Source organism: Ovis canadensis, chromosome 7 (genome assembly GCF_042477335.2).
Source record: "Ovis canadensis isolate MfBH-ARS-UI-01 breed Bighorn chromosome 7, ARS-UI_OviCan_v2, whole genome shotgun sequence".
Classification (NCBI taxonomy): Eukaryota; Metazoa; Chordata; class Mammalia; order Artiodactyla; family Bovidae; genus Ovis; species Ovis canadensis.
In genome coordinates, this window is record NC_091251.1 from 63,242,059 (window position 1) to 63,256,884 (window position 14,826).

Below are 14,826 nucleotides of genomic sequence, written 5' to 3' on the forward strand. Positions count from 1 at the left end.
CCAGCAAATAATCAGATTCATAAGTGAGACACAGAGAGCAGAAAAATGCGGACAATTAAGCAGTCACAGTGCTATGACTGGAGCCAGAAGTCTAAGGGCCTAAGTTCACCTCATTATCTCTGGCTTGATTAAGCAGCAGCTTCTTAACTGGTCTCCCTTCCTCTAATCTTACCTCTCTCCAAAAGCTACAAAGGAATGAATTTTTACAAACACAATACCACTCATGACCATTTAAAAGTCCATCAGTGTTAACCTATCACCTTCTGCCTGAAATTGACATGATTTACAAGGTCCTTCCTATCTGGTACCTGGTCCCCATATCCTAGCTCCCTCCTCCAGCTACACTAAACAACCTCCAGTCCCCTAAACATGACAAGTGCACATCTCTTTATATTTTATGTTTTTTGTGCTGTTCCCTCTACCTAGAATGCCCTGCCTTTCCCCCTTGTCTGGGAGAATTCTATGATATTTTGAGACAGCGTTAGAGTTATTGACTCCAGAAGGGCTACCCCGACTTCCCCAGTTAAGGCTGGATACTATTCATCTGGGACCACAATGACAATCTGAACATCAAGACCAAAGGATGCATTCTCCAAGATAATATGCAGGCAAATGAAGAGCAACAGTCATGGTGATTTGTATGTAAAAGTTTCAGCAAAAACATTCTAACCTAATTGTAAAAACTGTTCAGTTCCTAAAGCCTGCCTACAAGCAAAACATATAACAGAATATATGAAAAATAAGTATATAATATATAAATTTGTAACTATAAACAGTTATATGTAATAAATTAACCAATTCAACTTTTAAATGTTTTTATTTGATGCCAGAGCAGCAGTCATGGGAATACTGAACAACATAGGAAAAAGGATAGTTGATGTCTTAAAATATTCTTCATTCATATGTTGCCAAAGTTAAAAGAGAAGCTATACACATATTCCCTGTTGCCTGCCTCTGGGTATCTCCTCTTTCCTTCCAGTGCAGAATACCGGCTCCCCTCCACAAGGGAAAAGGGAAGATGCCCAAGCAAGAAATGGGCCCAAGTCAAGGTGGCACAGAATTGAGAGACAAGATTTTAGTCCTCCCTCATAAATCCCGCTTCCCTTCACTGCACAAAGTATGTCCAACATTTAGTAGATGCTCACTAAATAAGAGATGACTCCTTTAACCAAAAAAATCTCCCAAGTCCCAACTCAATAGTCCCAAGTCCCCAATACAATAAATTATAAACAGTCAGTTTTTCTTAAAAAAAATTTTTTTTGGCCCCACTGCACTCCTTCCTCTCCCTTCAGCCCACACAGGTCACCCCATCAGTCTCTCTTTCATATTCTCTAGTTCGATTCTCTTATTTCTTATCCTCTGAAGTTTGAGAATTTGTGACCAAGCCTATTCATACTTACCTTTCAAACCTGCCTACTATAATGCCAGGGTTCTCCATCTAATGCTTCATTTTTCCTAGTCTCCTTTTCCATTTCTAAATTTTACCACTTATCACTTTGTCCTGTTTCATTTTACAGATTTTTTTAAAAGTAAAATTTCTTAAAACCTTTCTAGAAAAAAGGCAGGGTGCAAATTACCAACAGTTAAAGCATGCTGTTCCATCTTTGGTACTGCCTACTACACAGCAAACTCCCCACTTCCTGCTGCAACCAAAAGTACAGACTGAAGAAAACAATCTGCCTGCCATGCTCCATGTGAAATGCCCTCTACAAAGCACCAAGCTTCTCCTTACTTGATTATTTCCTTGTGTGCTCCCTGCTGCTCGAGACTTCAAAGTCTGGATTTTCTCAAACACCAGGTTGACCTTCCTCTTAGTAGCATCATCATTATCGGTGCTTCTGGAAACGACACAGCAGAAAAAAATTTTTTTAAATGAAGGCATAACCGTTAGTCTCAGACTATTTTATGCGCCACATCACACAAATAATAAGCCCTTTAAGAAGATAAACTGGGACTTCCTTGGTGATCCAGCAGTTAAGAATCTGCCTGCCAATGCAGGGGATGCTGGTTCAATCCCTGGTCCGGGAAGATTCCACATGCCACAGGGTAACAAGGCCCATTCGCCACAAATACTGAGGCTCACATGCCTAAAGTCCATGCTCTGCAACAAGAGAAGCCCAGGTACCACAACTGGTGAGCAGCCCCTACTCGCCCCAACTAGAGAAAGCCCTTGCACAGCAATGAAGACCCAGCACAGCACAGACAAAAATGAAAAATAAAATTTAACCAGAAAAAGATAAACTGCAAGAGGAATAAATTAAGGTTCAGACAGAACCCATGTGAGAACAGGATGGATAGTGCATTTTTTTCCATTTTACCACTTGCTTTGGGAGAGAGGTTTTCATTTCCAGACGTGTGAAAGAGACACAGGTATGTACTAAATAAGCTTGAAGATGACATCCAAAACAAATTTAGTCATCTATTTCTTGCCTAAATTAAATGACAAATATTTATTCCAACACGGAATCTCTCCTATATGTGTGTGACACTATGAATGCTCCACAATAATATTAAATTTGTTTAAGCCTTTGTTTAAAAAAATAAATCCCCCAAGCCAAAGTTGTCAACACGGCTGCCCTCTGTCTAGACTTTCACAGGTAATGGTCAGATAAAGTTCTATTAACAGCTAGCCACCCTGCACCTTTTATCACACATACCTGACACTTAAGAAAAGTTAATAAGTTTCCTTAAATAAGTGCCTCCCACTAAAGTCTGTCTCAGTCTCTCAATAAATCAAGGGCCAAAAAAAAAACAAAAGAAGGTAGAGAAACCATTTTAAATGTTAAAAGTTCTTCTACTTTAATTTTCTCATGATAAAACCCTTCACAGAAAGACACTAATAACTAGTTCTTAGTTAGAAGAATCTCTTTACTATTTTTTCCTTCAAAAGACCCCCATCTTATTTTGAATGATTTCTGTCAGCTCTACATCACTGACAGAAAATTGTAAGCCACAGTACAAAACTATGAAGTGTTCTGATGCCAATGAGTATTTTTGCCAAGTGACTTTCAGTCATGTCAGAGTATAAAGCTTTTCTTCTTTTTAATCATATCTGATGAGAGAACTGAAACAGAAACTTCAAATTCCTGGCCTAAAATCCCAGCTTATTTGGTATCTAAGTAAGGACTGAAAACCAGATTATTCAAACTCAGCCTTCCCAGATAAGTAAGTGGAAAGCACAGCTTTTAAATGACTCATACATGCTTTAAAAATAATGGAAGCAGGGGCTCCCCGCCAATGTCAACTCTGGGGAGAGGAAGTGTTTTTATTTGTAACTTATAATAAGGGACGATTGATTACATTTGTATATACAGAGGCAAACTCAAGTCAATGACTGATTCAATTCAAAACTGAATAGTCTTCCTATCTCTGAATTTGTTTCTAAAATAGTAGAGAGTCATAGTCATTTTGAACTTTTAAAGTATGATGTCGTTCCCTACATTTCCTTTCCCTTCTTCACCGTCCTCCACCCAAGTCTCAAATGCTGCTATGAAAACTCCAGCCACAGAGCCCGAACGCTGAAATGGCTCACACAGGGCAGGAAGGAAGCACAAAACACAAGGTCTCAGAAGAGAAAAGTAAGAGGCCCACCATAAAGGACAGTACTGCGCTCCTTGGAGGAAAATCACTAACCCTTCTTTGAGGTAATTGTAAAGTATCTGCTTGGCCGTCTCCTCGTTGGTTTGCTGAGTGAGCTCCTGCTGGCCTTTTAACAGATCCGGTGTGGCCTGGAACACAATGTCTGTTATTAGATCACAGGATGAAGCTTCCAGGAAGAAGGCAACACCCCAAAGCAGAAGCTTCCAAACACATTCCTACTTCCAGAAAGAATTCCTCAAGTAAGGATGCTCATTACAACTGGTTCCACCACTTAGTAGCTCTGTAACCCTTAACTTTTCCTCACCTCAATTTTTCACCTGTAAATAAAAGTTGATAACACCTTCCTTCATGGGGTTGGTGAGATCCTATAATACATAACAAATAGTGCCTGGCACTTACCAACCTTATAATCAATCTTATCACTATCATTATCTTTTTATTGTCACTACCAAAACACTAAATGTACCACTTAAAGAAATTCCATCACTTCAGGATAAACCTGAATTAGGATTAACCTAATTTCTCAGGACAGAAATTAATCCAGTCATTCAATGTCATGAGGAAAATTAACCCATCTAAACAAAACAAATCTAAGCACGGAGCCTCTCTTTGTTTTTTGAAAACAAATTCTGCATACTTTCAGACTTTACACAAAAAGAAAAATCGAGTCTCTCAATTGTGTTTGATAGGCTACTGCACAAACAAGAACACAACAGGAATCTAGGGTTACTTAATTAGTTTAGAAAAATGAATGGCTGGCAGGTCATAATCTGTAGGGGAAACTAAAAAATAGTACTAATTCAAGATGATGCAATTACTGATTCAAGATGGAAGATACCTATTCCTACAGCCAGGATGGAGATCGTTTAGAAGGGAAACAAAACGACTCCCACCAGTATTACCTGAGTATTTGAGGTGGAAGTAAAGGTCTTCACGGAAATCCTCTTGGTCCCTGAATCAGGGGAAGTCGCCAGCACCCGATTCTGTAACATCAGCGTAGCCGTGGCTGTTTTGATTTCCTCCTCCTTCTTAGTCTGTGCTGGGAGGGAGGATGTGCGCCCAGTAGGACTTTCCTGAGCACCTTTGTTTTCTGGAACTTTCCCGTCTTTGTTCTGCAGGGGAGGCCTGGGCTGGGCTCCCAGCAGCCTGGCGAAGGCACGCCCCCCGCCTTGCCTGCCCCGGGGCTCCTGCGCACGCGGCGGGCACACCAGTGATGGCCGCAGCAGGTGTTCGCTGGACTTGCCCAGGTTCCTGCTGAATTCCGTTAGGTACTCCGAGTTTCCCTGGAGACCAAAAGGAAAGGCACTGTCCACACTTCGGGACCTTTTCCTGTCTTCTGGGTTGATCCTGTTTCTCTTCCCAGACCTGCCTCTTCTCTGCATCCCAGGTTTTTGGTCAAATTTTTCAATCAACTGATCCACGCCAGGAATCGACCCTGTGTCAATATCCCGCCCAGTTCCGGGCAAGAAAGGGATGTACCTTCTGTTTTCATGACGATTCACATTGTCGGCGTGGATGGCACATTCTTGATCATCGAGTAAAAATCTATACAAAGAGTTGGCTGAAGTGGGAGTCGTGGATGACGAGGAGGATCTCCGGGACCGGGCTCCGTCCAGCACCGGCCCGGCTGAGTCCTGGCGCCGGAAGGGAAGCACATCCGGTCTGGTTTTCTTGGCTTCCGGGTGGGCTTGCAGGCTGGGGGTGGGCAGGGGCCTCCCGCTAGGGGCAAAAGCCTCCTCTGCTGGATCTTCCTTGCTGCAGCTCTGAACGTTCACACACACCGAGGTCTGCTTCTTGGGGTCGTCGATGACCACGGAGCTGCACAGACGGATGGCCGTCACATTGGACCTGGCCGGGTCTTCGGAGGGAGGGCTGGTGGGCTGGGAATGGCTAGGTTTGGGCATCCAGGCCTTCTTATTGTTGGTCCCTTCTTCTCTTAAAGCTTTCAGCCAACTGGTTTCAGGAGGCTGGTGATTTTTCAAGCTCAACTCATTCTTTTCAGGATCATAGGGCTGTAGAAGCTCTGGATGCCTCTCAAAGTTCAGCATGGGGGATGCCTTCCTTGGCTCCTCTTTGCGCTCTAGAGCCCCATTCTTGCCCTCAAAGAGAGAGGGCTGTTTCAGGTTTCTTACTGGGCCAGGTGGGGCATATGGGTTTTCTGGGAGCTGCAGTTCTTCTGCACTGGTCTCTTCCACCACAGACCCCTTGCTGGGATGGAGGGGCAGGTTGTTTATCATTGGAGCTGGAAACGGTGGCCCGTTTTCAGAAAAAGACGTGCCTGCCAGACACTGCTCTGTGTTATTGAGGACTATGTAGGGGTGGCCATCAATGCCCTGGACCCGAATACTGACACCATAGGAGCCTGCCTTAGCATGCTGGGAATTCCTGGACTTTCTGGTTTCATCACTTGCGAGTCTCAGGTGGACACCATATTCCTGTTGCACATGTTGATATTCACCAAAATACAGCTCCATGGTTCACTGGTCCCACTACCAGGGAAAAAGACGGGGTAAAAAGAGGACATTAAGTTAAAATTACATCTCTTTAAATAAAGATTATGGGAGAAAACTTTCAAAGTTCAGGGAAAAGAAAACACTTTTAATATAATAGCAAGGACACTTCAGAACCAAATGCTCTTTCAAACAGGCCTTTCTGGATGCCAGGGGCCCATGTGACCGTGGTGTTTGTCAACACCGAGCATGAACCCTGGCCTTAGGAGGGACGACTGGCGAAATGACTGATGCCTTTAGCAGAGCTTAATTATTCTCTCTAGCTGTGCTGGTTGCCCTGTTTTTTTCCTTAGTTCATTTCCTCACACTTTGTCTATTTATTTTTAACCAGTAGGGTGTTCCAGCTTACCAGCATTTGAGAACAAGATACTTTTCCATGAAAATAATTAATAAGAGCTAAGGTATTCTGATGCTTACATTTTTCTCTTTTTTTCAAAACTTAATTTTCCTGTCAAAATCCTTTCAAGCTTCTTTATGCACAATGCTGCTTTGAAAGCTTTATCATTATTTATTTGGATACACTGTTTAAGACATTTTTTACTTTAAGGAATCAGAGAGTAATTTTTAAAAATAAATTTTTTTAAAACAAAAAAGTTTAAGGAACATAAGGACCTGAAAAATGTTATTAAAACCTGAAAATTCAGGTCTCTCTATTTTCTGATGGGTCCTAATGCCAAGAATCACTGTCTTCACCCTTCTTGTGTGTGACTACTCTTGTCAAGAGACTGCATATAGATCACTAGGCAGGTCGCCCCAGCCACCCCACACTCTCTCACCAGAAATTCACTACTCTCACTCTGAAAACTCCGACAGCCACGGAGAGGCTGGAAGAGCAAAACAACTGGTCACAGAAAACTGCTATCTTATTTTGTTCACTGTTAGCATTTTTAAGTTTTCTTTCTATTCTGGAGTCACTCTAGTAGCATATTTTCCAAGAAAATAATCTATTTGATCCACATTTTCAAATTTATTTGCAGAGAATTTTGCAATGTATAAATCACTTCGTCTCCTCTGTATTTCTTACTTTCCAGTTTCATTTGTGCTTTCTTCACCTATTACTTTTGCAGGTAAAATACATGTCTACATATTTTTTTAAATTGTCGTTCCCCTAAAGAACTAGCTTAGACTTAGCAATCATTTCTTTTTTTCTTAATTTTCTAATTTACTGAGGTCTAGTTTGATAATTATTCTTTCCTTCTGCTTTCCTTTATTCTGTTATGTTTCCAGTTTCTTGACTTGCATGCTTCATTTGTTTTTCACTCTTCACCATAGTCCACAAGTTTTGATATGGGACCATGTCAGGAATAGTGTTGGTTCCTAATGAACAGACCCCAAATAGCAACTTAAGAATCAGGATTAAAAAAAATAATAAAAAATAAAAAAAGAATCAGGATATTTTTCCCCCCAGAGATAGGAAGTTCAGAGCTGGAATAGATGCCAGGATATTTCTGAGGAATACCTCTTTTATCTTTCTACTCATCTACCTTTAGCATGTATTAGACAACTTATAATTACAAGATAGCTGATCCAGCATCACACACACAAGTTTATTAGGCCAGATGCGTCAACCCTTTTAAAGAGCTTTCTTGGAGGACTCACCCACCAGTAATCCCTTGCACCTTACTGGTGAGGACTTAATCATGGATGGGGATGACTTGTAGGTCATCCCCACCTACAAGAAAGGATTGGGAAATAGGGTGGTTTTTCTTTTTTTTAAGCTGGTCATTGACACTCTCAGAGTCAATGTTCTGTTGGTAAAAAGAGAAGAGAATGGACATTGGGAAGGCAGGCAGTAGTTTCCACCATGGAAATGTTTCTATTATTATTCTCTAGATAGTTGCAATTCATGGTTTTGATTTCTTTGACAAAAAAGTTGTTTTTGAGGAAGTTTTTGCATATTCGGTATGTTTGCTGTATTGTTTTGGCTTGGGGGATCTTTATCTATGTTGTTAACTTATATTTGCATTGCATTATGGTCAGAAAATGAAGTTACCGTAGTTCCCTGTGACTTCCACTGGTTAGGACTGCAGTGCTGAGAGCACAGGTTCAGTCCCCAGCTGGGGAACTAAGATTTGCAAACTGCGTGGAGCAGCCAAAAAAAAAAAAAAAAAGTGAAGTAACTATTATCTCTTTCTTTTTAAATGTATTGAGATTTCTTTTGTAGGCAAATATATAGATAATTTTTGTCAATGTTTAACTGGTGCTGGATGTGGTTTCTATTTTAAGCAATGGCATTTACAAAGTATAGGCTTCCCAGGTGGTACTAATGGTAAAGAACCTACCTGCCAATGCAATATATCCATTTAATATACCCTTACCAACGATTTAGTTCACTTATACCACATGCATTCATGCTTAGCCTCTCAGTCATGTCCAACTTTTTGCAATCTTTTTGGACTGTAGCCTGCCAGGCTCCTCTGTCCATGAGATTTTTCAGGTGAGAATACTGGAGTGGGTTGCCATTTCCTCCTCCAGGGGATCTTCTCAACCCAGGGATCGAATCTGGGTCTCGTGCATCACAGGTGGATTCTTCACCTGCTGAGCCATCGGGAAAGCCATCCACATTGGTCTCTGACTTGTCTTGGGCCTTCCTGGACATATTTGTCTCCTACCACTAGCTTAGCACCATCAGTTTGCTTGATGATTATTTTAAATGCAAATCACATTAGATATCAACTCTCATTTAACAGCTTAGATACGTGTACCTGCAGTATTCATCATCTCACCGATTCCGGTGAGTTTATAATGTCTACTTGCATTTTCAGAGTGATATTACTAACATTTTAAATAATTATTAACTAACGTACAATAAGATATAATGAAAACCTGTACTTTTCAGCTTACTATCCCCAATCCTGATCACATTCCTCAGAGGAAACCAAATGCAAATTGTAGCTCTTTCTTCCACTACTTACCTCCATGTTGCTGAGTAAAATACCTAGCTGCAATTTCTTAATCTATCATTTTTACATATTATAGATGACACACACACATACAACACATGTATTTCTCATTCTGTTAGCTTCCCAACAATAAAGCCAAGAGCCAATTGTGTTTACATTGTTGTGATAATATAATACTATATACTGAACAGCCAAATGGTAGACTCTGGTTATTTTTCCTTTCTCCTATAACTTTAATTTTTCTAGAGGTAGTAACTGCTGTTTTTGCTTATCTTGTTTTCTATATACCTACCCTTAAATCTCTTCATCAGCTATATCACATCCATTAGATGCTTTCCAGTATTAATTTGCAGATGATAAAATATCAGATCATTTGGTGATCTGCTCCCGTGATGACCTCCCTTCCAGACTTCTACCCTCCACCCCAACATTAGGATTCAGCTGCTCTCTTCCCTTTGTGCTATGTTTCCCAAGTTCTATGTCTTCCTCTTTCTTAGTTTACTGAACTGTCCTGATGAAGCACAAGTCCAATAACTTTTTTTTTTGGCCACACCCCACAGCTTGTGGGATCTTAGTTCCTTAATGAGAAATCAAACCTGTGCCCTCAGCAGTGGACCACCAGAGAACTCCTTCCAATAACTTTTAAAGAAAAGGAAAAAATTGTTTGAGTCTTTGTATTATGAAAAATGACTTTATTCTATGCTTACTTTTGAATGATAGTCTAGCTGGATTTTGAATCCTGGTTAAAAATAACTTTCCCGTCAGGTTTTAAAGTATTACTTCATTATCTTCTAGGTTCTAAGGATGCTATTAAGAATTCTGATGTTATTATGATATCCTTTCCTCTGTGCATGTCCTGTTTATTTTTCTCTGAAAGTTTTTACGACCTTTTCTTTCTCCTTGGTGTTCCAAAATTTCAAAATGACATTACCCCATGAGGATTTTACTAAACTGGTGCTTTTACAAAACATGAGCACTTAACGTATTCCTTCAATCTGGAAATTCACTTTAGCACTATGAAATATTCTTACATTATTTCTGTGATAATGTTCAGAGAATTATTTTATTCTGTTCTTGGTGTTTGCATTATCAGTACTGTTGAGTCTTCTAGACTGAATTTCAATTATATTTCTTTTCTCACCTACTCCTGTGCTCCATCTTTTTTTTTCTAATTTTTTTAGAAATGCATCCTTAAATTCTTTTAAATTCAAGTATTTCATTTTTAATTTCCATTATTTCTTTATTCTCCTCTAATTGCTTTTCTTTCTTAAGTGCTGTTCTCATTTTGAACATGAAAACAGCTTCTCACTCTGAGAAGCTCTTTGTATATAGTATACAACTTTTTTCAAAAAATGCAGTTTCTCTGCCATCTGCAACATCTCCATCTTCTGCAAGTTTTCTCCTTTCTGGTTTGTTTGGGCCCTCGCCTTTCATGTTGAAAGCCTTCCTAATATGACTCGGATCTTTGGCTGCCTGATCCTATTTAAGAGGGAAATTTTAATATAATAGTAAAAGCAGGTTGGAGGACCTGTATATATGGAGAGGAATTATTAACTGGCAAACTTCCAAGTTATGTGGAAGGGAAAGTGCTGAGCTTTCCACTAAAGGATTCATACATTTCAGTATCTGGAGTCATTTTTCTCCGGAGCCAACTGATGTCCCAAGAACCCTCCAGTCCACTGCTGGGGCTGCAACAGGGCTGGCTGCTGGCCTTTGGGACAGGGCAGGGGAGCAACATGAATTCAGGAGGTCGCAGCGTGAATCCAGCAGCCATTTTCAGTCACCCATGCCTGCTTCCAACCTCATTCCAGTTCAGTTTCCCCAGAGAAGAGAGCTCTATTTCTAATCTGCTGCTGAGGGGTGAGGGAAAGGGCAGGGGATGCCCAGATACCTGGTACAAAGCAGAGACCCTGGAAATCTAACTGCCCCAGTTCTCAAAGCGCCTACATATCGGGTTGGCCCTGAACCCTGCCTTCCACAGTAACCTATGCCTTGCACTTTTGAGCCACTCAGCAGCTCCACAGGCAAATCACCTCATTTACGCACTGCAGGTACCTCAGGATGAAGCATCTCTCACCCTGCTGTTAATAATTACCACCCCACTTGCTTCAGAGCTCTCCTCCACTAAGTCTCCACTGCCATTCTTTGTCTTCGGAGGTTTAATTTTTATTCCTTTACTATCTTCTGAGTGGGATTTTTTTTTTTACTCTTTTAGCCATGCCAAATAGCATGCGGGATCTCAGTTTCCTGGCCAGGGATCGAACCCAAGCCTTCTGCACTGGTGACACACAGTCTTAACCACTGGACCACCAGGGAAGTCCCTGAGTGGGATTTTTATAAAGGGGATTTCTAGCATATCCAGCTGGACAAAATTAATAACGTTTGTAAAACACTTAATCCTAGAACAAGAACAGCAAACGTGGCTTAGATGAAACAACGCATGCAGGCCAAGACCACAATGACCAAGGGGTGTGTCTTGATCTCTCATTTCCAAGCAGTGCTAGCACGTTTTATTCCGCATCTCTAGTAGAGTCCACACTCATTAAAATTTATAACAAATATTATTTTTAACAGAAGAGCTTCTGTAAAAATTTATTCAGTGTGATGCTTTTTTAAAATATGTACTAAATGAAGTCATTTTACACATAATCTCCTCTTACACTGAGGCTGAGTTTTCTATGAAAATATTTCTCCTAATATTTATTAATAAAATTCTTTTCTAAGGTTTGTAGTCCTTTTCATTAGCTGCTGCACTACAGTCAACACTAATTACATTTCAATCTTTCAGTAAAGCCACCTTGGTTTATTACATTCTTAGCTCCCTGTTAGCAAATTAATCCACATATGTGAATTTCATGAAATGTCCACAATTTACATTTCCTTGATAACAGACCTCAATCCAGGATTTTCACAGAATGACATTTCTCACCTGGGCACCGGTGTCATAAGCAAATGTGGATTTCCTTCCCAATCACAGTGTAAACACTGAATTAATAAATGGATTTAAGGACAGCTGATCTCCATCTTCAGCCACCAGGCCATATCACCCTCCTAATGCTTTCTACCACAGCACACTTGTTCAGTCAGGGACTAAACCCAACCAAGGACTTACATAATTTGGCAGTAAATGTTGACCAATTGCCAGGATGTAACATTGTGGCACTTGGCAAATAAAAGAGGTGTTCTGGAGTGGAAATAATGCTTTTGGGAAAGACCGCTAAATGATGATAATTGCTTTAGTTAGCAAGATCAATGAGTGTGTGTGTAAGAACAAAGAGCTCAGCCCTTGGCAGAACTGTGAACATATGCCAGATAGAAACATTTCCTCTCTGGGCCATCACATGTTACCAGCTGAGCCTGGAGATTAGTCACAATGCCAGGCCACAACTCCCACCCCCCAACTCAAGTTCCCAGTGCCACCTCCAGCCCATTCCAGAGGCCCTCGTGGCTACTGAAGATATTTAGCCAGAAAATGAGAAACCTCCCCACCGTGCTTTGCCCTCCATCCAGAGCACAGCAGTCCCCATCAGCCAGGCCCCAGCACCCAGGACGGGCACCTGTCATGGGATAGGGACTCTGTCTTTGGACATTTGCTTGGAATGAATAATTCTATCTGAGCATGCAAGTCATTTAAGAGAGTGTTTAAAGTAGGGACAGGGAGCTGACAAGCCCGTGTACAGTCATAAACTTGATTCCAGAAAATAAGAAATGAGCCACCAACCAAAAATTAATTTCCCCTGAGTGGGCTTTGGTGACTGCCTCATTCAGAGGGAAGCCACTGCTGGTCTGACAATACAAGTTAACACCGCTTATGAGTGGACACAATGTTCACTTCAAAAGGACTTGCCTATGGGACTCGTGGGAAGATATGAATTTTGTGCAGGAATAGCCACATTAGACCCTCAACAACATAAAAGTGAAAATCAGAGTGTGGAACAGTCAATAACAAAGCAAAGTGCATGCCGATCTTTCAGTGTACTCCAAACAGGACAGAAAGAGGCAGCCTTGCCTAAAGTAAGCTTTAATTTCTATTTCTTTCTTCCTATCTATCAATCCCTCCATCCATCCATTCTGTAGGGGGAAAGAAACAACAACAACAAAGGAAACTAACCAAACTTATAAGATTTCAAAGGAAATGTCTCACACACAAGTCTTCAGAATTCCCTGAGAAAACAAATTTCAAAAATAGACTGAGGCTTGAAAATGATGGCAGAGTGGCTGTCTCCCTTACAGACTTAAGTATGACTTGAATGTCCTTAAATGAGCATGATGACCAAAACTTCTCTACCTGGGGTGGTGGGGGGAAGATTACAATACTGAGTGCTGTAGGTTCCCCTGAAAGTCACCTTGCACAAAAGGGAGGGTGGCAAAGAGAAAAGAAGAGCCTGTAGGAAGGCTCCTTTTATACTATGGCTGTAGACTTTGGAGAATCAACCAGGGGTCTGAAGACCAGGGTTCACAGGGACTCACTACCCGGATGACAGCCAGGGCAGAGCATGGGCACCAAGCTTGCATCCCTGGGACCCTCACCTCACCTCTGGGTGCAGCCCTCTACTGCCCCACCCCATGGACGGTCCCCCACCATGTCAGTCTCTGCCCCACTTCTGCTGGTTTTGACCCCACTCCTCTTTCACATTCCCCACTTTACCTTTTATGCTTCACATGGTCTAAAAGAAATCAGAATTCACATCCAAAAAATGTTTCAGAAACGTTATTCGTCCTTCTTCCCCTCTTGACCCCTGAAATGATTTCTAGAAGTTCTTCCGGGGCTTCCCTGGTGGCTCAGTGGTAAAGAATCTGCCTGTCAATGCAGGAGACATGGGTTTCGATCCCTGATCCAGGAAGATCCCACATGCTACGAAGCAACTAAGCCAGTGCACCACAACTACTGAGCCCATGCTCTAGCATCTGCAAGCCACAAATACTGAGGCCACGTGCTACAGCTACGTAAGTCTGTGTGCCTGCAGAGCTTCAAGAGAAGCCACCGCAAGGAGAAGTCCAAACACCGAAACTAGAGCATAGCTCCTGCTTGACAAAACTAGCAGAAAGCCTGCACAACAATAAAAACCCAGAGCAGCCAAAAATAAATCAATAAATAAAATTGTTACAGTTCTTCCACCAAGGCAAAGCTAAGATACCGAGTTTGCAATTCTGAAGACCAGTAATGGCGAGAACAGCCAGGTGCAGGGGCCAGAAATGGGTCTAACACTGAACTCAGATTAAATTCCAGCTCTGGACAAGTTGTTTAACTTCTCTGAGAGTTTTCTTATCTCTAAAGTCAGATTATTAATGGTGACTTCACAACATGCTTGGGAAAATTAAATCACGGATTGTATGCTAAATGAAGTAGGAAATAATAAGTGAAAAAGAAGTGCCGCGTGGCATTTACGGCCACAAGAAAGCTGACTTTGATCATAAAACATTTTTAAATACCTCTGAGGCAGAGGCTAAAAACCCCACTGGTTAACCAAACAGCATTAACCACCAGCATCCTGAAATAATTTATTAACTAATTAAGAAACCAGAGGGTTGAGAAATCTAAAGCACAGTGCTATGTCCAGAGTGGAAATTTAATAAATAGTTATTGACTGAATAAACGCATGTCTTTTTGTTGCCAGGTCCACAGACAAGTTCTTAACCAGACATAACAGATCCATGACATATGTGCTATAGTTTCCACATGGAGCCTGAGCCCAAAACATATCAAGACAGCGTTGTTGTTGCATTTTTATGTCCAAATCTAACTTCAAAAGCCCCCCTCAACACCACACACATGCAGTTACTGTCCATCAGTCTGTCTGTGTGCTCAGTCG

The 14,826-nt window shown here is 41.3% G+C and overlaps 1 protein-coding gene across 5 annotated transcripts in view; it reads right to left on the reverse strand.

The window, feature by feature from the left end:
• The window catches only part of CGNL1 (cingulin like 1), a 172,859-nt gene that overhangs the window by 102,121 nt on the left and 55,912 nt on the right, over positions 1 to 14,826 (reverse strand). For all 5 annotated transcript variants that reach the window (XM_069596401.1, XM_069596397.1, XM_069596398.1 and 2 more), the window contains 3 exons: positions 4,503 to 6,089; positions 3,634 to 3,728; positions 1,733 to 1,838 (listed from right to left, as the gene is read on the reverse strand). In XM_069596401.1, the coding sequence (XP_069452502.1) occupies positions 1,733 to 1,838; positions 3,634 to 3,728; positions 4,503 to 6,074 (1,773 nt within the window). In that variant the 5' untranslated portion in view covers positions 6,075 to 6,089. The remainder of the gene's footprint in view (positions 1 to 1,732; positions 1,839 to 3,633; positions 3,729 to 4,502; positions 6,090 to 14,826) is intronic.